We start from the raw sequence: 27,964 nt of genomic DNA on the forward strand, positions 1-27,964 counted from the left end.
CTCAGTACTTGCCTGACCCTCTGGAGGTACTTGGTGGTTGCAGCTTTTCTAGCAGCCTCTTCATGGTTCCCATTTACCTGTGGGTTCCCCAGGTACCATGGCTCAGGGGGTTGGGAAGCGCATCTGTAATCGGAAGGTCGCCGGTTCGATCCCCGGGCTCTCTGTCCTGGTCATTGTGTCCTTGGGCAAGACACTTTACCCTATCGCCTACTGGTGTTGGCCAGAGGGGCCGATGGCGCGATATGGCAGCCTCGCTTCTGTCAGTCTACCCCAGGGCAGCTGTGGCTACAACCGTAGCTTGCCTCCACCAGTGTGTGAATGTGAGAGTGAATGAATAGTGGCATTGTAAAGCGCTTGGGTGCCTTGAAAAGCGCTATATAAATCCAATCCATTATTATTATTATTGTAGCTGTCCTCTATGTCTACAATGTTGCCTTCTGGTAGTTCGATCCCTTCAGTTCTGAATACGTTCCTTCTCTTTGTTATCATCCGACTACATTTCCCTTCCCTTCTGGGGGTCCTTGAGGATCAGGACTGTGCAGCGTTCGGTTAGCCATTCTGGGTGTCTCTCGTCAACTAGCAGCTGGTTCATTTGTGCTGCCAGGTGCTCGTGGAGTGCAGTCAGCTTCTTCAGCCAGTAGGCGTGAACCATGTCTGGGCTTGGTGCTGTCCAACTCTTCATACTGGAGACTCTTTCTTGGATGTCTGCCACTGTGATGGTTACTGGACCCTGTTCGGGGAGGTTGCTGTGGTCTGCCCTCAGATCCATTAGCCGCTGAGCATTGCCGTTATGGGTTGCATCCTTCTCCCATATGCTCTTCCAGTATTGCTCCGTCTCCAGGTTTGGTGGTGCTGTTCTCATATTGTTCCCCTGCCACTGAGAGTACACCTTGGCTGGTTCTGTGGAGAACAGCTGGTTTATTCTCCTGCCTTCGACCTTTCAATGTCAGAGGCTGAACTCAATGTTCTATCCATTTAGCATCACCTCCCTAATTGTCTGAACCTCTGGAGGGCAGCACGGTGGTTAGCACTGTTGCCTCACAGCAAGGAGGTCCTGAGTTTAATTTGACCATCAGACCAGGGTTCCTCTGTGTGTAGTTTGCATGTTCTCCCTGTGTTTGCGTCAGTTCTCCCTGGGTACTCCGGCTTCCTCCCACAGTCCAAAGACATGCAGTTGGTGGGGATAGGTTAATTGATCAATCTAAATTGCCCATAGGTGGGAATTCTGGAGTGAGTGTGAATGCTGGTCCGTCTCTGTGTGTTAGCCCTGCGACAGACTGGCGACCTGTCCAGGGTATACCCCGCCTCTCGCCCTATGACAGCTGGGATAGGCTCCAGCGCCCCCTGCGCCCCTGAAAAGGACAAGTGGAAGCAAATGGATCAGTGTATCCTATACTAAAGGAGGTTACAAACAAAGTACTTAAGGATTTTTAAAAAAAATAATATTATTAATATATTATTAAAAGAACTTAACCAGCTGTCATTATGGCTACCATGCAGATAATTCCAAGTCACTTATCTCAGTTAGCAACCTTCCCCAAGCATATTTGACTATTTTTCTGCACCTCTAGCCTTGCTGAGCACTCAGAGTGCTTTTACACTACTTTTATGACTTTGACAATATAGCTTAAAATGTGTTTAAATAAAAAGAGCATTAGTTGTTTCTCAAGGAATAAAAAAAATAAGTAGATAAGAATTCAAGGCAATTAATTGTTTATTTTAAGTACCAACACTTAGTAAAGCAGCAAATTTAAAATGCATCTCTGATCATTTCTAGCTGACCCCATTGGAAAAAAATAAATAGCAAAGTCACACTAAACACAGAATATGAACAATGTATATAGTATGATAAATAGATTAAAACAGGATGATATTGTATTTTTTAAATAGAACCATCTTTATTTATTGTATGTGCATACTGGTGAGAAATAAATAACTTAGTCCATTCTAACATGCAAAAATGCATGTTCTTCAAGAATAGTATATGTAGATGGAATACTATATACCTTCAACAATGGGTATCAATCAGCTGGCTCACATAATACTTCACATAACAAAAATATAATATTTGCTCAACTTCTCCTTTAGAACAACTTACAGTATTATTCGGGTATCTTTACTGAGCGGCACATAGAGAAACACAAAGCTCTGTGCTTCTGAGACACTGTTTGAAGTACTTCAATAAATCTTTAAGTTGAACTAGTTCAGAACAGACAAACTGCAAAATGTTTACAATATTAGTACAGAGCATTCAAAGGATCTTGCAAAGAAAAGCGTCTGGACTTCTTTAAGTTGCTTGAAGACGTTTCACCTCTCATCCGAGAAGCTTCTTCAGTTCTAAGGTCAAATGGTGGAGAGTCCCAGATATAACCTAGTGGGAGTAACCCCCCACAGAGGGACAAAAGGACCCCCTGATGATCCTCTAATCGCCTGAGCCAAGGTGTGAAACTGGGTGTGGGTCTCAATCAGCCAGAGTTTCAGGTGTGTTCATTGTGAAACCTGGCCCCACCTTATCATGCGAATTCCTGAGGTCAGATGGCCCAGGATGTGAGTGGGCGTTAAGGCGTCTGGGAAGGGATCTCAAAACTGGATTATAGATGGCAGAGAGTTGGTGTCGTAAACCCCCGCCTCTGTTCAAAGATGGTCGCTCACAGTGGACATAGATGGCTTCTTTCACTCCTCTTTCAAACCATCTGTCCTCTCTGTCCAAAATGTGAACATTGGCATCCTCGAAAGAGTGTCCTTTATCCTTATGATGCAGATGGACTGCTGAGTCTTGTCCTGTGGAGGTGGCTCTTCTGTGTTGTGCCATGCGCTTGTGAAGTGGCTGTTTGGTCTCTCCAATGTAGAGGTCTGAGCATTCCTCGCTGCACTGTACAGCATACACCACATTGTTAAGTTTGTGTTTTGGCGTTTTGACAAAGAAGTCCAGACGCTTTTCTTTGCAAGCTCCTTTGACTACGATGACCTGGATGACTGAGAACCTTCACAGACAGTACAGAGCATTATTATTCTTGTCCAATAAATATACACTGCTTAAAAAAAATAATAAAGGAACGTGTTGAAAATACATTTTACCTCAATGGGGAAAAAATCATGTTGGGTATCCATAGTAATATGGACTATCAAGCTACAGAGGGCTGAAGTCAAAATCACTGTGAAAATTGAAGTTAACAAATGATGGCAGGCTAGTCCATTTTGTTGAAATTCCATTGCGATAACTCAGAATGATACTCATTAGTTTGTATGCCATGACAAAATCAGGGCATGCTTTTACAGTAAGTAATGAGATGATAAATCATGTCCAGTGGGATCTCCTCCCAGCTCTGAAACAGCACATCACTGAGTTCATGGACAGTCTGAGGTGCAACCTGTCAGTGTTAGATGGATAGAAACATAATGTCCAAGAGGATGGATTTAAAAAGGTGAGTGTTGGGACCACCATATCAATTCCTTCATCCTCCAGGAACTGCCTGCATACTCTTACCACATGAGGCCGAGCATTGTCACACACCAGGAGGAACCCAGGACCCATTGTACTAACGTAGGGGCTGACAGTGGGTCTAAGGATTTCATCCTGATACCTAATAGTGGCATTGCTTAGCCAATTGAGGTGTGATAACATGAATATGCCTTCCTGGACCATCACTGACCCACCAGTAAACCAGTCATTCTTAGCCAGTCATCTCATTTCAGCCAGCTAGTAAAATTACACATACACGGCTATGAACTAACACTTTCAATACTATTACATTTTGCTATGAAACAGGACTCAACTAGTTATTATCTTAATTAACCGCCTGTCCACCAAAAAGAAAATAGCTTAAAAGGCAATCCCACTGCAACAAAACAACTTTTGAGAAACAAAGGAGTCCAGTATCTGCTTTAGGTGCGCCTTTCCTTGGATAGAGGTTAGTCTGGTGTATTTGGTTGGCCTTGGTCATATTTAGTTGCTTGCTGTTTTGTGTCTTATGGCCAAGTAGACTCTGTGCCTTTTGTCTGCACTATTGTGGGCTCACCGTCCACAGCCTGGTAGGAGGTATGGTGGGCTGAGAAGAACTGAAACTGATGATGTGTCTTAAGAAGTATGAGCTTTGCATGGAGTGAAGACAGTCAATGGTGTTCCCCACCCTTTCATGTAAAGAGGCTTCATCTGGAGTGGCCATGAAGCAATCATTTAGACTTGTCAGAGAGGTCTCACTGTCAATGTCATGGATGAAGTCAATACCTGTCAAAATTAGAGAAGAAGATATAAAGAAGTAAAAAAAAGGACCATGTAGAGAGAGTTTAATAATCTTTTATTACAAATTATACATAACCTGAGCCGCTGCTAACAAAGTTCTGTTATTATCAATGTTCTATTTAAAATATAGGTTGGAAAAAGTGCAGGGAATTGTTCAACTTATTTAGAAAGACAAACAAAAGAAACCAGAAGTAAGAGATTAACTGAACATCTTCTCAAACCTTTATCTTGTAAATGTCCATTTTATTTCTTTAAGTTACCAGTTGGTTATATTCACTTTCTACCTCCTTAGTTACTACTACTACCTCAGTTAACACCAAAAGTTTTTTGCTGTTCTTTGACTACTTGTTTAGACTTGTATTTATCTTCAGAAATTAGTATATCACTGTGTCAGCTCAGGTTGAGCAGTCTGGAGAGAAAGAGGCACAGCTGAGATGGTTTGGGTTTGTGAAAAGGATAGTGGATATATTGCGCAAAGGATGCTGAATATAGAAGTGCCAGACATATTGAAAAGACATGTAAATATTGTATATCGTATAGAGGTTAATACACAAATAAAATTGTCAGTTTAGATCTGACATTTTATCCTGATATTATACAACACAATGACAGTATTGTCTGTTTGTTTGAAGTAGCTGTTTCTTTCATTTTCCTTTTCTATTTTATTGATCTATTCTCCTGCAGGACTTAAGCAGCACACCAATGTTAAAATGTTCTTGTACAACAACGTGTCTTACATAGAAACAAATAAATCATCATTATCATTGGCTGTTTGATCTTAAAGATGTCTCACCTAACATTTCATTTGCTAATCTCACCTTCAAACAACCGGCTGCTTGCTGCTGGGTTGCTTAGTTCGTTTGGTTAACAGCAGCGGCTTCGACTCTAATAAACCCTGTTGCCATGCCAATATTGACATGCTGGAAGTCCCTGAACAGACAGAAGCAGTGCTTGCCAAACCAGTGAGACACTTATCTAAACTGTCTGTTCATATCCACTGTGAGACCACAGTGGCAATAAGCCCACTAGCCATGTGGAACTATATTGCAGAGAGAATCTCAGCTCCGCTTTATAGCTCTGCTGTTGAAAAACCCATATTTACCAGCAGAGATGAAATTCTGGTTTCACAATATGGGGCGTGCTAAAAACTACAAAACTGGGAGTGTTTGCTGAGTGACTTTACTCTTTTTATTGTTCCAATAAAAAATTTAATATTTCAAGCTGTCTCTCCAAATTATTGATAAATCACCTAGCTTTCTGGAATCGCTGTTATTAGAATTCTAAAGGACAGATTGTAATGACAGTTACATTTCTAATGTTCTTCTGCCCCACTGACGCAGAAGGACGTCAGTGGTGGCGCGTTTCATTTTGCTACATTAGAGAAAAGTAGCAAAAAAAAGGAACTGGAAATGCAAACAAAGATAAATCCTTACCTTGGCCTAGCCTTTGGCTGTTGTGTTGCTCCTGCTGTTGCTGTTGTCTGCGGGCTAACTTCTTCATCTGCAAATAAATAAATAGCAAACAGTTTGATACATGACTGACAGGCAAACAAGCAGACACACACACACAACCAAAAACACACATGCAATACTGTGCAAAGTCTTGTGCTGTTTCTTTATATTGTGGTTCTAAGGACCAGTAATTTTTCTAAGCAATGTTCTTAAGGTCTTTCAAAGATATTTTTTGGACATAGTTAGCACTTTAGGTACTTTGTTACTTGCAGCTCATAACTGCAACAAATAATTAGCTCCCACTTATCACAAGTGTTTTCAGGAAAAGGTTTGTATTGTATTGTATTGCCAAATGGATTGAGCAGTTGCCCGGGTATGAGTGTGGGGCAGCATTACAGCATACAGTAAAGAGGACTGTGTCATGTGAAGCAGGGCCACATAGGAGCTTGATAAGACCACTAAAGCAGACAGCCATAGAGACAAAACACAGAGGTGACTCTTGGACTTCCTTTCCTGGGCGGTCCTCATGTGAGCTAATTTCTGTTTTGAAGCTTTATTTTCATGTATGCACATGTTTCAATAAATCACGGCTCCTATTTATCATTTTGTAGCAAAATGTAAAGAAATCAGAGGTAGTTTAAGACTTTTACACAAAATTGTACCAATGTATCGGTTAATATGTACAAATAGATTAAATACAAATAGGAATAAATAAGTGGAGACGGCAAAAAATTGAAGTGTTAAATAGATTTATGTGCAAAAGAGCTATGAGCTCATGAGATGACCTGATGTGCAAAAATTATTATTACTAGTTAAAATAGGTCAGCTGTTCAAGAGTCTGATAGCAGTGGGGAAGAAGGAGTTGTTGAGTCGGGATCTTCTAGAGTTCACACTTCTAAACCTTTGTCCCGAGGGCAGAAGTGTGAACAGTCCGTGTTGGGGGTGTGTGGGGTCTTTGAGGATGGAGGCAGCTCTCTTCTGGACTCTGCGATGGTAGATGCTCTGCAGAGAGGGCAGCGGAGTCCTGGTGATCTTCTCTGCAGCTGCTATCACTCTCTGCAGGTCCATAGCAGTAGTGCTGCCGTACCATGCAGTGATGCAGCTGGTCAGGGTGCTCTCCACAATGCAGCTGTAGAACCTGCCAAGGATCTTGGCCAACATACCAAATTTCCTCAGCCTCCTCAGGAAATACAGCCACTGCTGAGCCTTCTTGACCAGCTTTGTGGTGTTCAGTGTCCAGGTGAGGTCCTCTGTGATGTAGACGCCCAGGTATCTAAAGCTGCTCACCCTCTCCACTTCCACACACAAAGTGAGTGACAGTGACAGTATTGAAGGCGGAGCTGTAATCAACAAAAAGTACCGTGATGTATGAGCCTTTGTTGCTGTAGGCTTTATCCAGTGTATTTTTCCACCTTGTTGCACAATCAAATACTGTTCAAACCTGGGGAAATCTGGCCAGGATTTCTGTTGACTGCTTACAGCTCATCCATGGTTGAGTTAGCATTAGCATCGGGTGGTACATACACGGCCGTTACCATGATGACAGTAAACTCATAAGGTATGTAGATAGGTCTGCATTTAACAGTCAAATATTCCAAATCAGAACACTGGCTGTCTACAGTCTTTTGTCTCTTTAGACCAGCTGTCATTGATCTAGATGCATAAACCCCCAATGTTGGTGAAGCAAATACTCGGGAGGCTTAAATGTTTTTTTCTTTAACCATGCTACTGGGCCCACCCTGCAGCCTCGCTTTTGCCTCCTTTGTTTACACTTCCTTTTGGGCTTGCTGCAGGCCTGGAGTTCTTATTATGTTCTCCGGAATCCTGTGGAAGTGGTGATAGTCTGACATAGTGTTCCTTGCACAGTGTAATCCCAAACTCAGAAGGTCCTGAGTAGATACTACTCGCCATACAGTAGTAAAAAACACATACATCCACACATATACATGTAAAAAATCTAGAAAAGCAAGCACCGAATGTGGAGAGCAGTAAGCCACTGTGTCTATGTGTGTGTCGATGTCTTGTGGAAGGAGGGAACCTAACATGCATGTCTGTGGAAACCCGGAGTACCTCGAGAGAACCCACAAGGGCACAAGGAGAAGATGCACACTAATTCATATGCTACAGAAGAAAGCTTTGAAAATTTTAAAAGCTTCTAGGTTATTGGGAACCAGATGACAGACTATTCATCATGCTAGAATTTTTAAAACACTATGTTGTTTTTTTAATTTACAAAGAAGAAATTAGTAGACATGCAAGAGCAATGAATGGCTGTTAAATTAAACGGCATGATTATGATATATTTTAGACTTGAGCAAGTATTGCATCAGACCGATGATGGACAATAGTAAAATCCCTGTAGCTAGTGAGACTATGATGAGTTTATTCTCTCAAATGCCACCAAGCCAGACAAATTAGATTAGAAACTCTCAGTACACTGAAGCTTGACTGATGAAAAACTGATTACATAACTAAGGACTTTTGGGAATAAACAGTAAGGGCCCATTGTCAGAGGATGCAATGTGGGGGGCCATCAGCGACTAAGACTTCTGTGAAACACCTAAAGGCTCATTTTAACTATCTTTGCTTAGAAGAAGCAATTTAAAAATTGTAACTGTAGTTCAACAATGTGAATGCTTAGAAGTTACAACCACAAAATTATGAAACTAGGTTATAAATGTATAAATGCTTATAGCTTTGGGGATGTGCTCCTTACCTTTGCTCTCTGGTTCTGGAACCAGACTTGGACCACACGAACACTAAGTCCAGTCTCTGCAGCCAGGGTCTCTCTTACCTGTAAATCACAGCACAATTAAATTTTATTATTATTATTATTATTATTATTATTATTATTATTATTATTATTATTATTATTATTGTTGTTGTTGTTGTTGTTATTATTTTATTATTATTATTAATAAAAATAATATTAATAAAACAATTAATACTATTAGTATTCTTACTTTTTTATTATAACAAATACATAAAAAAACCCCAACATGCTTCCATTAAACAAACTCTTCTGGGCTAGTTTTTATTAGCTTTAAATTCTACTACCCTCAGTGTCACCCTTGATAGAGGACAAATGTAGACACACCAGCTCAGAAGTATAAATAAAAACACACACATATATACAACAACATAATCTATTACAATGTAGGCTCTACAGGGTTTCAACCCTCAAGCGTCGATGCAGGACTGACAAAACCCTATTTTAAAAGAAAAGAAAAGAAAATGACAAAATGTTGCTTGGAAATAAGATAATTTTCATGACAACATAAGTAAGGTTTTGTGCTTAAACATATTAATTTTCTTTGCATATATGTGTTAATAAGTTTAATGAAGTCTCAACTGTTAATTCATTCAACTCCTCATTTTAAATTTGGGTTGTTAAAGCTAGAGGAACTAATTTTTAAGTTTCAGTGTTAAAATAATTTTAAATATTTGCTTGGCTGGTTGTCTTGGGGCCTTTTCCTTCATATTTAAACTGCTACTTTTATTAAGAACATAATACTGTTTTTCTACTATGACTTCTTAGTCATAGTAGAAAAATAGACTTGAGGTGACTGCTGTTAAGCATTGATGCTATATAAACGAAATGATACTGAATTCAAATGTAATGTAAGAAATGAAATGCAATGTAATTGTAGTACTTGATATGTGGTTTTTGACTCAAATATACCAGTATACAATTATAATATACTCTATACCTCTACTCACCTTTCTGCAGGGTTTGGAAGAAACCTCAAAAGAGGCCTTAAAGGCTCTCTGCTGCGGGGTGGTCAGGATGGTGCGTGGGCGTTTGGGCCTTAGGGGTTCTTTGCTGTCACTGCTGCATTTCCTGACTGATAGGGTTTTTTCTGATTTCACATCCTCGTCCTCATCCTCATTCTTATCTGTCACCAGACACAAATAATTCCATTAATCCCTTTGTTTAATTGTTGCTGCAGATTTGACCTGAGTTCAGTTTTTTGCATTGCATGGGAATTTTCCATTTCTAGATAAAGTCATCAATTAGGTACGTTCCTTTTGATTCAGTTCTTTTCTTTAATAATCTGTTATAAAATATTACCTGAGTCTGTGATGTCTGTACTGAGTGTACTGAGCAGGGCCCTCTCTCTCTCATAGTCAGTCTTGCACAGCAGCTGACCTTTTTTCAGTACAAACTCATCTCCTTTACACAGCTGGCGCTGGCAGACACAGCAGCAGAAGCAGCTGAGATGGTAAACACTGTCCAGAGCTCGCATAACAAACTCTGTGGGCGCTATCTTTCCAAGACAGTTGCTGCACTCCACAGCAAACAACCTGAGCACAAGGGGAAGGAAGAACAGTGTTATTGATGCAGCATTTTTAGGGAAAATTGTGTTTGACATATTTTCCTTGCAATTGAATCATTCTAGCAGTTATGTTTCTCCTCCAACAGAGTGCGGAGGAGGAGCAATGAGATAACACAAACACAAAAGCTACCAAGCTAAATCTAATAAAAGTTGTTTTGCCTTCTGACCATAATTCAACACATTTTGCTGCTCAAATTGAAATTCGGGTGAAAAATTATTTGTCACACTGAAAAACCTGATAGTTTCACCGATTATTTTCATTTGAATGGGTTTACAAACTGGCGTACTCAAACAACAGTTTTCAACAGTATTTAAACACAAGAGGCTTCTCTTTAAAATGTCTTCTTTCTACAGTTTTCTCACCATCCCATTACCACTGAAGTGTAAAGTTATTTATCAATTTACAGGATCTCTGTGGCTTTTAAATCACAAAACACTAAGTTTGGTGGATAATTTTCCAGAAATTGTTACTTTAATTAAGGTACCAAAGTAACACCTAGATTAAAAAAAACTGAATCTAGTTTTGGTGTTACTTTTCTGTTACTTTTAGCCACAGCTAACTTTTGTCACAGGAAGCGTCGGTTACCTTTGATTCCACTGAATCACAACCAAGTCTAAATTTCATGGGTGTGTTCATGTCCTGCTAACAATAACTGGAGCTTGCCAATCTTAGAGGCCAGTAGTTTTGTTTTTCTTTTGGTTGTTTCTCTATGAGCCTCTGGTCTAATGGAAAACTGATTAGACCAGAGGAGACTAGTGTGCTATACAAGTTGCTGTAGGATCTGGTATCACTGCTCTGAGAGACGGTTTTTGTACAATGACAATAAAGGGCTAGTCTGTTCTAGTTACCATTGGTATCTTTGTGGTAACAGCACATGAGCTTCTGGACTGGTTCTTATACAACTTGCCTCATTCACCCGTGTCTGTGTGTGTGTGTGTGTGGGAGGGGGGGGCATGCAAGAACTGAATCTTGGAAAAGAGTTAAAGAGTGGGAGAGGAGGAAAGAGGTAGCATTAGGCAGGTACACAAGAGTTTGGACAGCTGCACTGTTCCTTTCTAATGACACTATCCTTCTCTGTTCAATAGTTTTTTCTCCCATTCCCCATATCTCATTGATCTTCTCTTTCAACCTTTGTCTTACCATCTGTCAATTCAGAAAGTGAGAAGAACATTTGCCATCAAGGCTCTTTAAAAAAAAAAAAGATGGACAGAGTATATAAAGTATAAGACATTGCCTAGTAAAATTAACAAATAAAAATACACCACAATCTGGTTCAAATCACTGTAATTGCAATGTATGCTCATAATAGAGTTGTGTAACAGAACCACGACAGGCCCGATGACGAGTTCATGGTTTTCAGCATTTCTTTATTTAACACTTTTATTCTCCTGGTCGCTGTACAACAACAGTCGGCTGCAGCTCCGCCGCTCACAGCCCGACACATATCAACAACAACAACATAACAGACAGCACAGCTTTTTGTGCCGGCAGAGGCGTGATTGCAGATGCCATGCAATTGCATCCATCTCCCCTGCAACAACACCTCAGACCACGCACTGCCGAAGTTGATACACTCCTCATTAAATGGATATAAGCACTAACCCCATGGTGTGAAGGGATAACTAAGAGGGATAGAAAGAGTTGAGTGAAGGTAAATTGCTACATGCTTACAGAACACACTATCAGACAGGAAGGGCTGCTTGCCCTTGGGTGTATGATAACAGGGTGCTCATTTTCATGCATGAAAATAAAACATCCCTGGTAACAACTGTAAGGTAAGGAGGGTTTTTTTTTCATACAGGACAAGATCCCTGACTGGAGGTTAATGACTGCTATCATGTGGAAGGACCCCAAGGAGAACAAATCAAGTCTAAACCATGGCACCTCCCCATCAATAGCCAATCAAAATTATTTCCGGTTGTCATGTGTCTAATACAGTCCTTGCGGTGACACCGCCCCTCTTCGACTGAGATTGCCCACCCCTGGTCTAATATATGCTTTGAATTATGAACTGTGCTTCACTTCTCCACGTGCAGACTGCCTGACATTGAGAAGTCCACAGCTGTGCAAGCCAAATCTTTAACTGCCTGATAATTGCTAGATTGTCTCCTGAACTACTCTCAGCAAAAAAACGAACACAACACCTTGATTCACTGAGTTATCAATAGTGTGAGCAGTTACACAACTCACCAAGAATGTTTGCAATGCTGTTAACAGATAAATTTGCATAAGTAAAGGAAATTAAAATTCAATTGAGTTCAATTTTATTTATATAGCGCCAAATCACAACAACAGTCGCCTCAAGGTGCTTTATATTATAAGGTAGACCCTACAATAATACATACAGAGAAAAAACCCCAACAATCATATGACCCCCTATGAGCAAGCACTTTGTGACAGTGGGGAAATAAAAAATCCCCTTCAACAGGAAGAAACTTCTGGCAGAACCAGGCTCAGTTAGGGGCGGCCATCTGCTGCAACTGGTTGGGGTGAGAGACCACAGCTTCTCTGCAACTTTAAAAAAACAAAACTTTTCAAGCTTGCATAGACTGCAACAGTTTAAATCCTTGTTTATACCTAAACGTGTAATTTTCACAACCTTTTGTTTTTCAGTTGTTGTGGGCTTTCATATATGCTGTAAACAAAGTGTACTAAAGTAAAATAAAAGCCTGGAAAGAAATGTGTGGAAAATACAGTGTAAGAAGGGTTGGTTAGACTAGTCTACATCCCTAATAATTGTGAATGAAGGGGAAATATTATTTATTCTTTCCTCTGAAATACCCCAAAGATACTCATTGCATTAAAAAAAATAAATAAACAACTTTAAAAACATTATATACTGTTTCGCCTTGCCAAGTATCATCAGGAATCAGTAAGTATGTTTAGGCACTCGAAAAATAAGTCCCATGGTGTATTATACAGTGCAATGTGTCATCTTTGAAAGGCAGAGTGAAAACGTCTTTCTCTTTGCAAGCTTTTAGTTAGATTTAGAGGCAGGCAAAAGCAAAGGGTTCATTTTTTTTTATACCAAAACACTTTGAGTCTGTGTCATATATGGAATATAAAAATTATTTTTAAGATCCATATTGTGAGAATCACACATTTACTTTTGTTTAATATTATACAGAAATGACAAAAGGGTTTTTCCACTACTCCTACTCCCTTTTTTCACCGATAGCTCTACTGATAGCTGAGATCATTACCATGCTAAAAACATGTTGAAGTGAGTTTCTAGAGAATCTCTAGGCTTTACTATGAATTTTTGAGCTTTCGCTGAACAAACAGCAAATCCATTCTCTGAATACTGATTTTATTTTCCCTGCCTCCTTCATAGACATCTTTTGATTACTCTGGCTAATTAAAAGTCCATCAAGCTGCCACCCAAAGCCACCACCCACTCATCCACCCAACCTCCTCTTTTAGGTCACCCAGCTCCATGAAGAGGGAGAACAAACAAGACAATAGTGAAGGAACACACACAGTCTGTTTTTACTGCTTCATTCTTTTTCCTCTCCTCTTATCCTCTTTAATCCTGTACCTCTTTATGCTTATTAAGCTGCTGGAAGCATAGGGCACAGGTCCAATGGGTTAAAGCTCCACCAAAGAGTTGACTCTAGCACTGAAAGGCCACAAAGAACTGAAGAGGACTTTGCGTGATTGCACTAATGGTAGTTTTCTATGTTTATAATTCCCTCTATCTATCTATCTATCTATCTATCTATCTATCTATCTATCTATCTATCTATCTATCTATCTATTTATTTTTATTTCATTTTATTATTCACATTATTATCTGATTCAGTATTATGCCAGAGCTGACAGTGGGTTAGAGCCAGGTTGGTGAAAGATGGAAGGAAGAAGAATAGAAAACGAAATTGAACAGAACCCTAAACTGACTCTGGTAGATGTCCCCACCCCAGACAGGGTGTAAAAAGCAGTGGTGTAGGAAGACCCGCCTCATCCCTTCCGTACTTGACAGTGTTCAAGGTCGACTGTTTTGTGCATGTGTTGTATGTGAGTGTATGAGGTGTAAATGAGTATGACTGTGTGAAAACTAGAGTGGTAATAAAATTGAGGGGACAGATGCAACATGAGAATACGATTGCTGGCCTCTCCCTGAAAACCCTCAATGTCTAAGGTGCAGGTAAAATAGCAACGAAGAGGCGACTGGAACTATCTCATCAACCTCATCCACCAACCTCTGGATAACACAACTGCCCCCAAGCCCTAAATGTCAAGGCTCTGTGTGCGGGCAGGCAGAGATGAGGATCCAAATGCAGGACTCGGAAAATGGAATGTAACTCAAAAAACCTCAGCTTTATTGCTGGCAGGAAAACAAACATAAAGTGAGGACGGAACACTGAGACCAAGAACACACAGGCATAAACTGATGGTACGACGCGACACTGAGCATGGGAAAACACAGGGCTTATATACACAGGGTAGTAACGGGGAAATCGGCAACAGGAGGGAGACACAGCTGGGAGAGATCAGGGCTAACGAGACAGGGGGAACAAAGCTGCACATACTAACATCAGACAAGAACAAGAACCTTCAAAGTAAAACAGGAAACAAAACACACTTTACTAAGACACAGACTAGACAGAGACAGACTTTTTTTGCTTGAGGCCCAAGCAAAAAAAAACAAAAAAAACAAGGAGCACCAGAGTCCAAAAAACGCAGGAAAGCATATCAAAAACAAAACGAAACCAGAGCTCACCAAGAGTCTACAAAAAGTCCAGGGGGCCGACTGTGCACACGGCAACGGTGGCGACGTGCGAACAGTTCTGGAGGCCGACCGTGCACATGGCGACGGCGGGCAAACAGTTCTGGAGGCCGACCGTGCGGACGGCAACGGCGGCGAGGAAGCAGTTCTGGGGGCCGACCGTGCGGACGGCAACGGCGGCGAGGAAACAGTTCTGGGGACCGACCGTGCGGACGGCAACGGCGGCGGGAATGCAAGCCTGGAGGCCGGCCACGCGGAAGGCAGTGGCGGCAACAGAAGTCCGGAGGGCGGCCACGGTGGTGATGATGCCCAACAAGCGGCCTGGCAGATGACCGACAATGTGGAGGTGGTAGGAGGGGACCCGAAGGCTGCGTGGCCCCTGCAGCCCCAGGCGAAGCGGAGGTTGGATCAGATGAGGCAGAGGCTGAAGCCGAAGCTGGGCCAGGCGACGCTGAAGCGAATGCGGAGGCTGAACCAGGTGAGGCTGATGCAGAGGCGGGGCCAAACGAAGCTGGTGATGCGGGAGCTGGACCTGACGAGGATGAGGACGCGGGAGCTGGACCAGACGAGGATGAGAACACGGGAGCTGGACCAGACGACGCTGAAGCGGATGCGGAGGCTGGACCCGGCGAAGCGAATGAAGCTGAAGCCGAAGCTGGACCAGGCGAAGCTGAAGCCGGAGCCGGACCAGGCGAAGCTGAAGCCGGAGCCGGACCAGGTGAAGCTGAAGGCGAAGCTGGACCAGGTGAAGCTGAAGGCGAAGCTGAAGGCGAAGCCGGACCAGGCGAAGCTGAAGCCGGAGCCGGACCAGGCGTGGGTGATGCTGAAGCCGGAGCCGGACCAGGCGTGGGTGATGCTGAAGCCGGAGCCGGACCAGGCGAAGCTGAAGCCGGAGCCGGACCAGGCGTGGGTGATGCTGAAGCCGGAGCCGGACCAGGCGTGGGTGATGCTGAAGCCGGAGCCGAGCCAGGCGACGGCATGGGTGGAGACACGGAGGCTGCAGCTGGCGTGGAAGCTGGAGACGGAGGCGCTGCAGCAGGCGGCGGCATGGATGAAACTGCTGCTGCAAGCGTGGACGAGGCTGCTGGTGGAGCAGCAGGCGGCGGCATGGATGAAACTGCTGCTGCAAGCGTGGACGAGGCTGCTGGTGGAGCAGCAGGCGGCGGCATGGATGAAACGGCTGCTGCAAGTGTGGACGAGGCTGCTGGTGGAGCAGCTGGTGGCTGGACGGGCTCCTCGGGCCCCCCAGCTGACGAGGAAGGAGGCTGGACGGGCTCCTCGGGCCCCCCAGCTGACGAGGAAGGAGGCTGGACGGGCTCCTCGGGCCCCCCAGCTGACAAGGAAGGAGGCTGGACGGGCTCCTCGGGCTCCCCAGCTGATGAGGAAGGAGGCTGGACGGGCTCCTCGGGCCCTCCAGCGAGAACAGTCTCAGGACCAGTGGGCACAGGGGCCCCTGGAACACACAGGACAAAACCAGCAGGCGCACGGGCCTCTGGCAGGGACAGAACGTGGGTGATGCTGAAGCCGGAGCCAGACCAGGCGTGGGTGATGCTGAAGCCGGAGCCGGACCAGGCGAAGCTGAAGCCGGAGCCGGACCAGGCGTGGGTGATGCTGAAGCCGGAGCCGGACCAGGCGTGGGTGATGCTGAAGCCGGAGCCGAGCCAGGCGACGGCATGGGTGGAGACACGGAGGCTGCAGCTGGCGTGGAAGCTGGAGACGGAGGCGCTGCAGCGAGAACAGTCTCAGGACCAGTGGGCACAGGGGCCCCTGGAACACACAGGACAAAACCAGCAGGCGCACGGGCCTCTGGCAGGGACAGAACAGGACCAGCAGGCGCACGGGCCTCTGGCAGGGACAGATCAGAACCAGCAGGCGCACGGGCCTCTGGCAAACACATACAGTGGGGCAAAAAAGTATTTAGTCAGCCACCGATTGTGCAAGTTCCCCCACTTAAAATGATGACAGAGGTCAGTAATTTGCACCAGAGGTACACTTCAACTGTGAGAGACAGAATGTGAAAAAAAAATCCATGAATTCACATGGTAGGATTTGTAAAGAATTTATTCGTAAATTAGGGTGGAAAATAAGTATTTGGTCACCTCAAACAAGGAAAATCTCTGGCTCTCACAGACCTGTAACGTCTTCTGTAAGAAGCTTTTCTGTCCCCCACTCGTTACCTGTATGAATGGCACCTGTTTGAACTCATCATCTGTATAAAAGACACCTGTCCACAGCCTCAAACAGTCAGACCCCAAACGCCGCCATGGCCAAGACCAAAGAGCTTTCGAAGGACACCAGGAAAAGTTTTGTAGACCTGCACCAGACTGGGAAGAGTGAATCTACAATAGGCAAGCAGCTTGGTGTGAAAAAATCAACTGTGGGAGCAATCATCAGAAAATGGAAGACATACAAGACCACTGATAATCTCCCTCGATCTGGGGCTCCACACAAGATCTCATCCCGTGGGGTCAAAATGATCATGAGAACAGTGAGCAAAGATCCCAGAACCACACGGGGGGACCTGGTGAATGACCTGCAGAGAGCTGGGACCAAAGTAACAAAGGTCACCATCAGTAACACACTACAACGGCAGGGAATCAAATCCCGTAGTGCCAGACGTGTTCCGCTGCTGAAGCCAGTGCATGTCCAGGCCCGTCTGAAGTTTGCCAGAGAGCACATGGATGATACAGCAGAGGATTGGGAGAATGTCATGTGGTCAGATGAAACCAAAGTAGAACTTTTTGGTATAAACTCAACTCGTCGTGTTTGGAGGAAGAAGAATACTGAGTTGCATCCCAAGAACACCATACCTACTGTGAAGCATGGGGGTGGAAACATCATGCTATGGGGCTGTTTTTCTGCCAAGGGGACAGGACGACTGATCCGTGTTAAGGACAGAATGAATGGGGCCATGTATCGTGAGATTTTGAGCCAAAACCTCCTTCCATCAGTGAGAACTTTGAAGATGAAACGAGGCTGGGTCTTCCAACATGACAATGATCCAAAACACACCGCCTGGGCAACAAAGGAGTGGCTCCGTAAGAAGCATTTGAAAGTCCTGGAGTGGCCTAGCCAGTCTCCAGACCTCAACCCCATAGAAAATCTGTGGCGGGAGTTGAAAGTCCGTGTTGCTCGGCGACAGCCCCAAAACATCACTGCTCTCGAGAAGATCTGCATGGAGGAATGGGCCAAAATACCAGCTACTGTGTGTGCAAACCTGGTAAAGACCTATAGTAAACGTTTGACCTCTGTTATTGCCAACAAAGGTTATGTTACAAAGTATTGAGTTGTATTTTTGTTATTGACCAAATACTTATTTTCCACCCTGATTTACGAATAAATTCTTTACAAATCCTACCATGTGGATTCATGGATTTTTTTTTCACATTCTGTCTCTCACAGTTGAAGTGTACCTCTGGTGCAAATTACTGACCTCTGTCATCATTTTAAGTGGGGGAACTTGCACAATCGGTGGCTGACTAAATACTTTTTTGCCCCACTGTAGAAGACTTCAGCCACCCAGAGCATTGACTCTGCTCAGGCAGTGACAGCCGGGTGCAGTCCTCAGCTGGGTTCCTAGCCTCCAGGGGTCCAGAGTAGGCTGAGGGCTGAAACTCAGCCTCTGGGGAGGCCCTGGAGCGCGTCACAGTCTCTGAACTGGCCAGCTTTTTAGGAATGATTACATTATCATGAGGTTTGTTGCTCTGCTTAGAACAAACTGAGGAAACACAGTTCCTTTTAGATTGATTTGACTGAGCTTGTTGTACCGGGGTAGCAAGTGACACAGGGTGCAGGGCTAGTGGCTGCTGAACAGGAGGCTGAACTGAGGGTGACTGAAACAATGGTTGGGATGACGACGGTGGTGGAATTGGAGACTGAGCTTGAGGCCGGGCGGCTAACTGAGCTTGAGGCCGGGCGGCTAACTGAGCTTGAGGCCGGGCGGCTAACTGAGCTTGAGGCCGGGCGGCTAACTGAGCTTGAGGCGAAAGTGGTGGTGGTGGAGTTGGTGTCTGGGCTACAGGCGGCTTCTGAGCAGGAAACACAGGACACTGAGCTACAGGTGGCTGCTGAGCAGGTGACACTGGAGGAAGCAGACGAGTGGGCCGAAGGGTAGGCTGCCAGCGAGGAACGGCAGCACGGAGGCCCTCCAAGCGCTAGCCGAGTCCCGTCAAAACGGGAGCTGCGCTTCCACGGTGAGTCCGCTGGATCCATTACTGGTCGCGTCGTTCTGTCAAGGCTCTGTGTGCGGGCAGGCAGAGATGAGGATCCAAATGCAGGACTCGGAAAATGGAATGTAACTCAAAAAACCTCAGCTTTATTGCTGGCAGGAAAACAAACATAAAGTGAGGACGGAACACTGAGACCAAGAACACACAGGCATAAACTGATGGTACGACGCGACACTGAGCATGGGAAAACACAGGGCTTATATACACAGGGTAGTAACGGGGAAATCGGCAACAGGAGGGAGACACAGCTGGGAGAGATCAGGGCTAACGAGACAGGGGGAACAAAGCTGCACATACTAACATCAGACAAGAACAAGAACCTTCAAAGTAAAACAGGAAACAAAACACACTTTACTAAGACACAGACTAGACAGAGACAGACTTGACACTGACCAAAGGCTACTAAATGATAATCATAATCACAACAGTATCAGATCATAAATCATAATATAGAAAAACACCAAGATAACTGAAACACCAAGTACCAGAGAAACATAAAGGAAAATCCATGATGCAAAAGTACCAAAACATAATGAACTCAAAATACTGGGTCCAACGGACCCAGAACCGTGACACTAAAAAATAAAGTCATTATAGCTCATGTGTCATGTGCTCTCATTACTTTATTATTTATTATTTGTTTCATTAATATAAAAGTAACTAGAACTTAAAACAATCTCCAACCTGAAGTCACATCCCTTCCCAGGAAAACTAAAGGAAGAGGAAAAAGGGAAGTAAAATCTGAAAGGAAACTGTAACGTCTACAACCGACTCCGTGATATAACACACTATTTAGACACCATCTCCAACGGAAGTAACACGATATCGTCCTCTCAAATCCACACACGGTGTGCACACTGCTTTGAAAGGCCCAACAGCTTTGTTTGCTCTCCTCTTTTTCCCCTTTATACGCTGTGCCCACAACTATGAGGAGAAACACCTGCTGTCAGAGGGAGGACAAATCCAACAGAGAAAGGGGAGCGAGAGAAAACCACACACATACAGCACCATTGCTGTAACAGTTGTCAGAGGGATGTGGGGGGGAGGTAGACAACTGTACGTGGAAGGAGAGATTTCTTACACCCCACTGCAAGGTAAGGAAAAGCAAATCCGGAACCAACACCAGCAGCAACCGCCGTCCCCAGTCTGGCTCAACAAGTTCCAACAAGCCCATCTAAATGTCCGGTCATCTTGATGTTACACTGTCACACAAAGATTTTTCTGCTTTAACAGCGCGGCTTGTCATTAATAAAACAGCTGTAGCAGTAAGAAGACAAAGAGGTAATTTCATGACACAAATCAGTACATATTTAAAACACACTTTACCTGAAACACTGCTTTTTGTGTTGTCTGTCTGTCTTTTGTCTCTTTCTAATGTGACAGCGCTGACTGGGCTGTTAAATGGGCGCAAGCTGTATTAAAAACTAACTCATCTCTCTTGTGAGGAGTTTCTTGCTAAGTTCTGCAGTGTTTTTGACAAGGGTTCAAACCTCAATGCCTCTGCTTTTTTCCCTGAGGCCATTTGTCTATTGGTCTTTGGATTCTGGCAGAAGACATGGGATTGGAGTAAAAGGCCCCTCATGGAGCTTTCCTATGCACTTTAAATGATGAACTAAAATCATATCCTCGCTTGAATCCCCGCCCTATAAGTGTTTCCAAGTCACTGCTCTCAATGGAAAAAGACTACTCAACATAACTCACAAAACCCAGCTGGCAACTCCCACTGTGTAAGGCAACCACACAGAACAAATATGCTTCTATCTATTTGTTGCACCACTCGCTCCTCTCGTCCTCGGTCATTCATGGCTAAGAGAGAATAATCTCAACACTAAATAGAGAAAAAAAACCATTTATTTCTGGTTGGAGCACTCACTGTCATCAATTCTGTTTGAAAAATACTATCCATCATTCTCCTCTTAGCCTCCCCCATCTCCACCTGATCTAAATGGTAAATGGTTAATGGCCTGCATTTATATAGCGCTTTACTAGTCCCGAAGGACCCCAAAGCGCTTTACACATCCAGGCATTCACCCATTCACACACTGGTGATGGCAAGCTACATTGTAGCCACAGCCACCCTGGGGCACACTGACAGAGGCGAGGCTGCCGGACACTGGCGCCACCGGTCCCTCTGACCACCACCAGTAGGCAACGGGTGAAGTGTCTTGCCCGATCTAGCTTCAGTACCCCGTGTATCTTGTTTAGATGAAGTATTTTTAAAAAAGCCCTGTCTCTCTTTCTCTTCCTCCTCACAGAATTTACTATCAACTATCAATTTGCTATCAACCTTTATCCTAGTGGACCTTTGCCCACCAGCAGTTTATATAGTTTATCCAAACTGGAAAAAGAAGACATGGAGAAATACATGACAAACTCACTGACTAACATTCTTTCTGTCTTCCAGGCACTTGTCAATGACGCCATTCGGGATATCATCAATCACCTTGTTTTTGCCTACTTGAATTACATCACACAATTCCTTACATGACATTGTGGCTGTGGCTCAGGTGGTAGAGAAGATCAGCTACTGACTGGAAGGTTGGTGGTTTGATCCTTGGCTTCCCCCAGTCTGTATGCCAAATATCCTTGGGAAAGATAGTAACCCCAAGTTAGCTCCATCGGAGCATGAATGAATGTGTGTGAATGTTGCTTAGATTGCACTTGTGTATAGAAGAAAGTGCTTGGGTGAATGAGGCATGTTGTATACAGTGCTTGGAGTACTCCAGGAGAGAAGAAAAGCGCTATCAGTCCATTTACCTTGTGTTCGTTTGTCTTATAGTCAAGCATCTCAGTCATCACTGATGCCGAGTTGTAGATCACCTGCTTGGTTTCGGTGATGATCGCAGTAGAGATTGTTTATAGTGCTGTAGTCACATCTTGTAGAAGACCTTCAGATGATATGGTGACCTTCAGAGTGGACAATGGTGCTTTAAGAGGAGCAGACAGGCCCAAAGAAAATCCCATATAGAGATAATGTGACAGTAAGTCAGCCCGCTATCAGTGTGCTGCTCCTGTCTGGAAGACGCCTCAATACAACAGGCAAGACCACCAAGCTGCAGGATTCCCCCTCCAGCAACACAACAAATAGTGGGAGTAACACACACATTTAATGAAAGCTCTTAAAACATGTGGTTATCCCAATTGGGCTTTCATCAAATCAACAAAGATGAATAAAAAAGAAGGTCAGACACCAACTAGCGAGAAACAGAAAGCCAAACAGAACAACATTGCCATGTTTTGCTTAGCAGATAAACTCAGGAGAATTTTCTTAAAGCATGACATCCCTGTGCACTTCCCACCCAGTGACAGCCTCAGACAAAAATTGGTTCATCCCAAGGACAAAACTCCCAAAGACAAGCTAAACAACATAGTGTCTGCGTTGAAGTGCAGCAAGTAGTGCTCAGACCTCTATATTGCAATGAGCCACACTATAAATACATGGCACAGCATAAAAGAGCCACCTCGACAGGACATGACTCAACTGTCCATCTGCATTTAAACAATAAAATTTAATTTTTCAAGGATACCGATGTTCAAATTTTGGACAGAAAAGACAAATGGTTTGAAAGAGGAGTAAAGTAAGCCATTTATGTCCAGTGTGAATTCCCATTTTTGAACAGAGGGCTTACGACAACAACTGTCTGTCACTACAATGCGATTTTGAGATCTTTTCCCAGCCACCCTAATGTCCACTCACATCTTGCGTTAGGTGATCTCAAGGGCATATGATAGGGTGAGGCAAGGCAGTGGTTTCACCTGAAACCTCTGCTGATAATGACCCACACCCCTTTTCACACCTATTTGCATGTGATGAGGCACATGATCAATAGTGGGTCAACAATGCTCTCAAGGGACAGTCCCCACTTGGGTTTATTATAATGCTCTATTGAAACTCTTACAGTCAGTGCGATTACTGGCTCTTGTATGTTCAGTAAAAAATCCTGAAAATAGTTTTGTGATACATGCCACCAGCAGGTTTCCAACAACATTCAGCTCTTTTACCCATTTTGAGTGGCTTCAACAAAAATACATTATTTTCACTATGAAAATGAACAATGGTTGTGCAACTAATTATTAATTATTTATCAAATGTGTAGCCTATATGCTGTCTTTAAAGTATTAAAAAATAAAACAAAGGAAAAAATGGTATCAATTAAAATGTGTTTCATAGCCTACATCTGTCACCTGATGCCTTATCCTCTTAATTTTGTTGAACCTTAATAGCAATGTTAGTAGAAATGCATCAAAGGCTAGTTTTGAGTGGCCCCAGGTCTGGATTCCAAAAGAAAAAGTAACAGAGGAAAATAATACAGTTTATTTAAAATTGTCTTTGTTTGGTATGCTTAACCTGTTGTGAGAAGTTGCAAACAACAACAAATACATTAATTCATTAATTGAAAAAAGAAAATTGTGGAAAGACATTTCAGAGAAACCACGCTTCATTTGGTGAGAACCGTCCATGTGCAGATAAAAGAAACAGAGCAAATTCACAACTGGTGAGCAGTTCGATCTTTATGTCATCTTAGAAAAGACACTTAGACTGCCATTTGCTTTAGACGGGTGGTGCACGAAGACATTCACAGTAAGGTGTTCAAGTAATTGATTGATTGATTGATTGATTGATCATTTATTTCGAGCATGTCTGATATGAGGTTTCCAACTGATTTTATTGTCAAGTATCAATGCTAAGAAATCTCCTATATATATATATGTGTGTATGTCTAGTGCATTTGTTATTGCTTCAGTTGCTTCAGTTATTGCCAGTGAAGTTGAGCTCTTTACTCTGAATCCATGAATCCTTACTTCATAGATACCATCAAAGATGGGCTATGACATCTGCAGCAAATTGTCCCAATAAGCTACTTTCAATATGATTAATTTACACAGATGACAGAGTAGTGGCTCCATAGGTTTACTAATACCTCAGGTTTACAGATTTACCTCACAATCAGAAGATCCCCAGTTTGATCCCTGTAAGAGACACAAATCCCTTTGTGGGCAGGGTAAGTGGCATTTCTAGACAAGAGTAGAGGCACCTGATTAAACTGTGTTATCTTCCTTTAAGGCAGCTCCATACAGACGTTTTATGATGAAAGTTTCTAAATAATGAATCTTTTGATAACAAAGATTACAGACCCCTATGATAACACGCATCAATTTCTTCTTTTATTTTCTATCTTCCAAATAAGGTAATAACTAAACTTTAATTTCTAACTCCTTAAAAGAACGTTTACATCAATGCACCACAGTGGATACTTAGAACTGTATTAAAGAGATTTCTGGGATGCCAGTAGCTCCATTTAAAATAAAATTACTGGAAGCATTACAATTAATTATGGAATTGTTAAATTTTAATATTTATTATTTTATGAATCAAGAATAAACGCCTTTCAAAAACAAATAAATAAGACATCTTTTAGGAGTCAAGGTGCATATGGAAAAATGTAACCCGTAAAAAATAAACAGAAAAGCACTTCCTTCTTTTCACGCACTAACCAATGTGCTAGGACTAAACAACAACAAAAAAGCCAGATTATAAAACGTGCTCAAGGTTAAATTTGCATAAAAAGCGCCTTCAAATAAACAAAAACAACCCAATTTATACTCTTTTCTTTTACTTTGAGCCACTGGCTGACTGGGCCCACAGAGGCCAAGTCCATGGATACAGAGAAGCGTTCTTACTGTTGGTAGTCGCTCTTGCAGTACGGCTTTGTGTCTCTGAAGTAGCAGGTGTCGGTGAGCGGTTGCTGGCACGCAGCGCACTGAAGGCACTTCTGGTGCCAGGACGCGCCATTGACCCTCATCAGGAAACGGTCTGAAATGATCTGCGCGCAGCCCTCACACACGGCCTGCTGTCGAAAGTCAGCGCCTGATTGACAACAGAACAGACATGAGCGGCGTGAACGAGAAGGCTACAGCTGATGTAAAAGGGGAGAATGCTCCCAAAACTGCGACTGTGATTTGCACATAGCCCTGTAACTCGGGAATATGAATTATTTGTTAACTGTCCAAGTCATCCAAATAAAGCGCTACCCAGACGAACCTGCATGTCACAAAGCTCTTGCTGGAATATAGAGGTCATCATGTACGCACACAAAAAATATATGTCCATTTTACTGGAAAAAATCTGCAAACCTGGTAACAAAAAAATAAATTCACTTTTTTTTTGCGAATACATAAAAAATGAATTTCTTCTCTTGTTTATTTATACGTTTTCCCTAGAATGGTTCGTTTCAGTAAATCAAGAGAATCGCCTGAGTGAATAAAGAGGACAGAACCTGCTGGGGTTATATATTCGTATTAAACACTACTTATATTTTTATAACGACTAAAGAATTCTCTTAGAGGTTTATTGAGAAAACTAGTGGGAGAGTTTCAGTGTTGTACGCCATAAATGAACACAGGGATTATTCATATCTCTTTAAACCGAAACATAATTTTGAAAACAACAACATAAAACATAACTAAATAAAATAAACAACAAGACTACACAAAACTGCCCCAGAAGCATGAAATATAACAACGTAATTTGAAAGACTTTTTATGTTAGAAATTATGCGTCGTAGCAGCAAACATGTTTCATAAAATCAAGTGGGGAACATGTAGCCATAATAATATCATAAAAATATCAAACTGAAAACACAGTCTCGAACCTGGACAGACACAGAAACAAAGGCGTTGCAAAATTAGCTTACACTCTTCCAAACCTGTCAGGAGATGGGAAAGCCGACCATCCCGTTGTGCAGGCAAAAAAGAAACTCACCGATCTTACCATCCAAAGAACTGGTATCGCTCCGCAGTTGATCCTTCATTTTAAAGTCATTCAACATCTTTAAATAGGTAGTGGAGTTAGCCTTGCTGTTCGACTCGCGCTTCTCCATATAATAGCTACACTTGTTGCAATTCCCATAAGCCGTGAGATCCAGGCCTGTGGCTCGTTTTTCCCATCTACAGTCTCTGCTGCCTGAGAGTAAAATATGGGCAAAATCAAGAGCACATAAATGGTCGCAAAGATGAAACCTTCAACAAGTTTCCCCCTCTTGTAAGTCAAGAGGTCTGCACTGAAACTCTCAAGCACCCCTGAACTTGATATCTCAGCCGTGATCTCTCTATACAGCTGGGCAACGGCAGAGATATGAAGCCTACCCATGCTCTCCGGCACAGCATTTTCTTGGCACTGCTGTGGATAGATCCGCCTGCACACAATGGAAGGAAAGAACAATCCTTTCCAAACTGTGTTGTTTATATGCGACAACTGTATCAGTCGGCAGACACCCCACATATGGTGGTGGCCACAAAAAATGAATTAGTTTGCGTTAATTGTTTACAAACGAATTAAACTCAAAATACAAATAATAGACGGGGCATCGTGACACTCATTTATAATATGTGCAGTTTAACACAACCATATATCTCTCTTTCTCTCGCTCTTGCTTACAATCAAGCTTTCAAAGTAAATACGAGTAACTACATACATGCAACAATAAATATAATAATATATTTATATTATAAATATAATATAAAAATAATATAAATAAAAATACTCCTAGCTGGTGTTATCAACTTGCAATATAAAAACAGAGACAATATCAAAAATATTTTTGCAATACTAAAATTGAATGAAAATGCTAACTTGACAAAACTGAGTCTACAACCCGAGTAACATAACGACTACAATTTTGATCTGAAACTATTTCTTATCCATATTATTAAATATGCAAAATTGGCGTTTAGTGCCCTGTCACGTGACAGCTCTAAACGTCTCCATGCCTAATGGTAATCTATTCACGTGAAAGACAGGTTTGGAGCAGATTGTCAGGATGAATTCTCCTTAAATCTGTGTAGCCTGATGCCCCATAAATCCACAGCCTGCTCTCAAAAACACGCACACGTTCACTTTTGTTTGGCATATGAAATACATCTCACCAATAGTCATATAACGTCGCATATTGTCATACATACAAACTATGTGAGGCGCAGTAAAGAACGATTTGTGTCAGCTGTGTGCGATTTTGTTCGCACAGCCCTCACTGTCACATGTGGAAAGCGTCAGGATATTTGAAGAGCAGGAGGAAGCTTTCACTATCGGGGAAAAATCATTTTGACAAAGGATGTGAGCAGGTCAGGCTTGATACTGAGCCTCAGCACGGCGGAGGATTAATTAAAATAAGACAATTTTAGTAAAATATTACTGAAATAAACAAGCACCGACCAAATAAAACTTTCCGAGGCAGAGGTGCCGCCAGGAATTTGGGACCCCGTGAAAAAAAATACAACATTGGGCTCCACCACTTAATATTGTAAACCATGCCATCTTAAAAATGTTGTTGTTCAGCTGTGCAGACATAGATCAACATTCTGTACAGATTAATAGATTTTTTTAAATTCATGCAAGGTTCATGAGATATGTGCAACTAAATTCTTACATTTTATATATACACACACACACACACACACACACACACACACACACACACACACACACACACACATACATCTCATCCACAGGCTCACTGGAGCTTATCCTGGCTACCGAAGGGCAAGAGGCGGGGTACACAGGTCACCAGTCTGATGCAGGACTATCACATAGAGACAGCTATGGACAATTTAGAACAACCAAATAATCTGTGTGGGAATGTTAATTTGGTAGAGATCACCACCTCTGGTCCTTGGATTCCATTGTCCAACAGATATTAGATTTTTCCCTTCTGTAACACACCTGAATAAAACTAGGTGGTTCTTTAACATCTTGTCATGTTCTGTGCATCCCTGTTAACTACCCATAAATTTACCTCAAAAATTGCAATGCACCCTCTCCATCAACAAACACACATCACATACTAAATAAATAACCTGACATATAAAGAAAAATGTTTAGCATCAAAATTGATAGTGCCTTTCCATTGATTTTTCATTTAATTGCTAACCTGGTAAGTAGCGATGGTGTGATGAAGCCCCATCTCGAATATTTCCGGCC

At 42.8% G+C, this 27,964-nt stretch overlaps 1 protein-coding gene across 1 annotated transcript; it reads right to left on the minus strand.

Moving 5' to 3' along the window:
• Positions 1–1,696: 1,696 nt before the first annotated feature.
• LOC146706474 (LIM/homeobox protein LMX-1.2-like) lies at positions 1,697–26,147 on the minus strand. The gene is made up of 7 exons (XM_085464638.1): positions 25,751–26,147; positions 24,670–24,856; positions 9,767–9,999; positions 9,415–9,590; positions 8,411–8,488; positions 5,677–5,743; positions 1,697–4,228 (listed from the first exon to the last, which is right to left on the minus strand). The coding sequence occupies exons 1-7, from the start codon at positions 25,866–25,868 to the stop codon at positions 4,005–4,007; spliced, it is 1,083 nt and encodes a 360-aa protein (XP_085320764.1). The 5' UTR covers positions 25,869–26,147; the 3' UTR covers positions 1,697–4,004.
• Positions 26,148–27,964: the final 1,817 nt, after the last annotated feature.

The sequence above is a fragment of the Copadichromis virginalis genome, linkage group LG7, assembly GCF_057382275.1.
Source record: "Copadichromis virginalis isolate Kocher_CV1m ecotype Utaka linkage group LG7, C_Virginalis_male_GT1.1, whole genome shotgun sequence".
NCBI lineage: Eukaryota > Metazoa > Chordata > Actinopteri > Cichliformes > Cichlidae > Copadichromis > Copadichromis virginalis.

Bases quoted from the DNA above. Each gene is read 5' to 3' on its own strand.
- LOC146706474 (XM_085464638.1), bottom strand. From the start codon at position 25,868: ATGGAGAAGCGCGAGTCGAACAGCAAGGCTAACTCCACTACCTATTTA. The intron at 10,000-24,669 runs GTAAGAACGCTT...CCTTGTGCTCAG, and splicing joins TGCAAGAGCGACTACCAACA to GTTGTTTGCTGTGGAGTGCA. The intron at 9,591-9,766 runs GTAATATTTTAT...GTCTGGTGACAG, and splicing joins TACAGACATCACAGACTCAG to ATAAGAATGAGGATGAGGAC.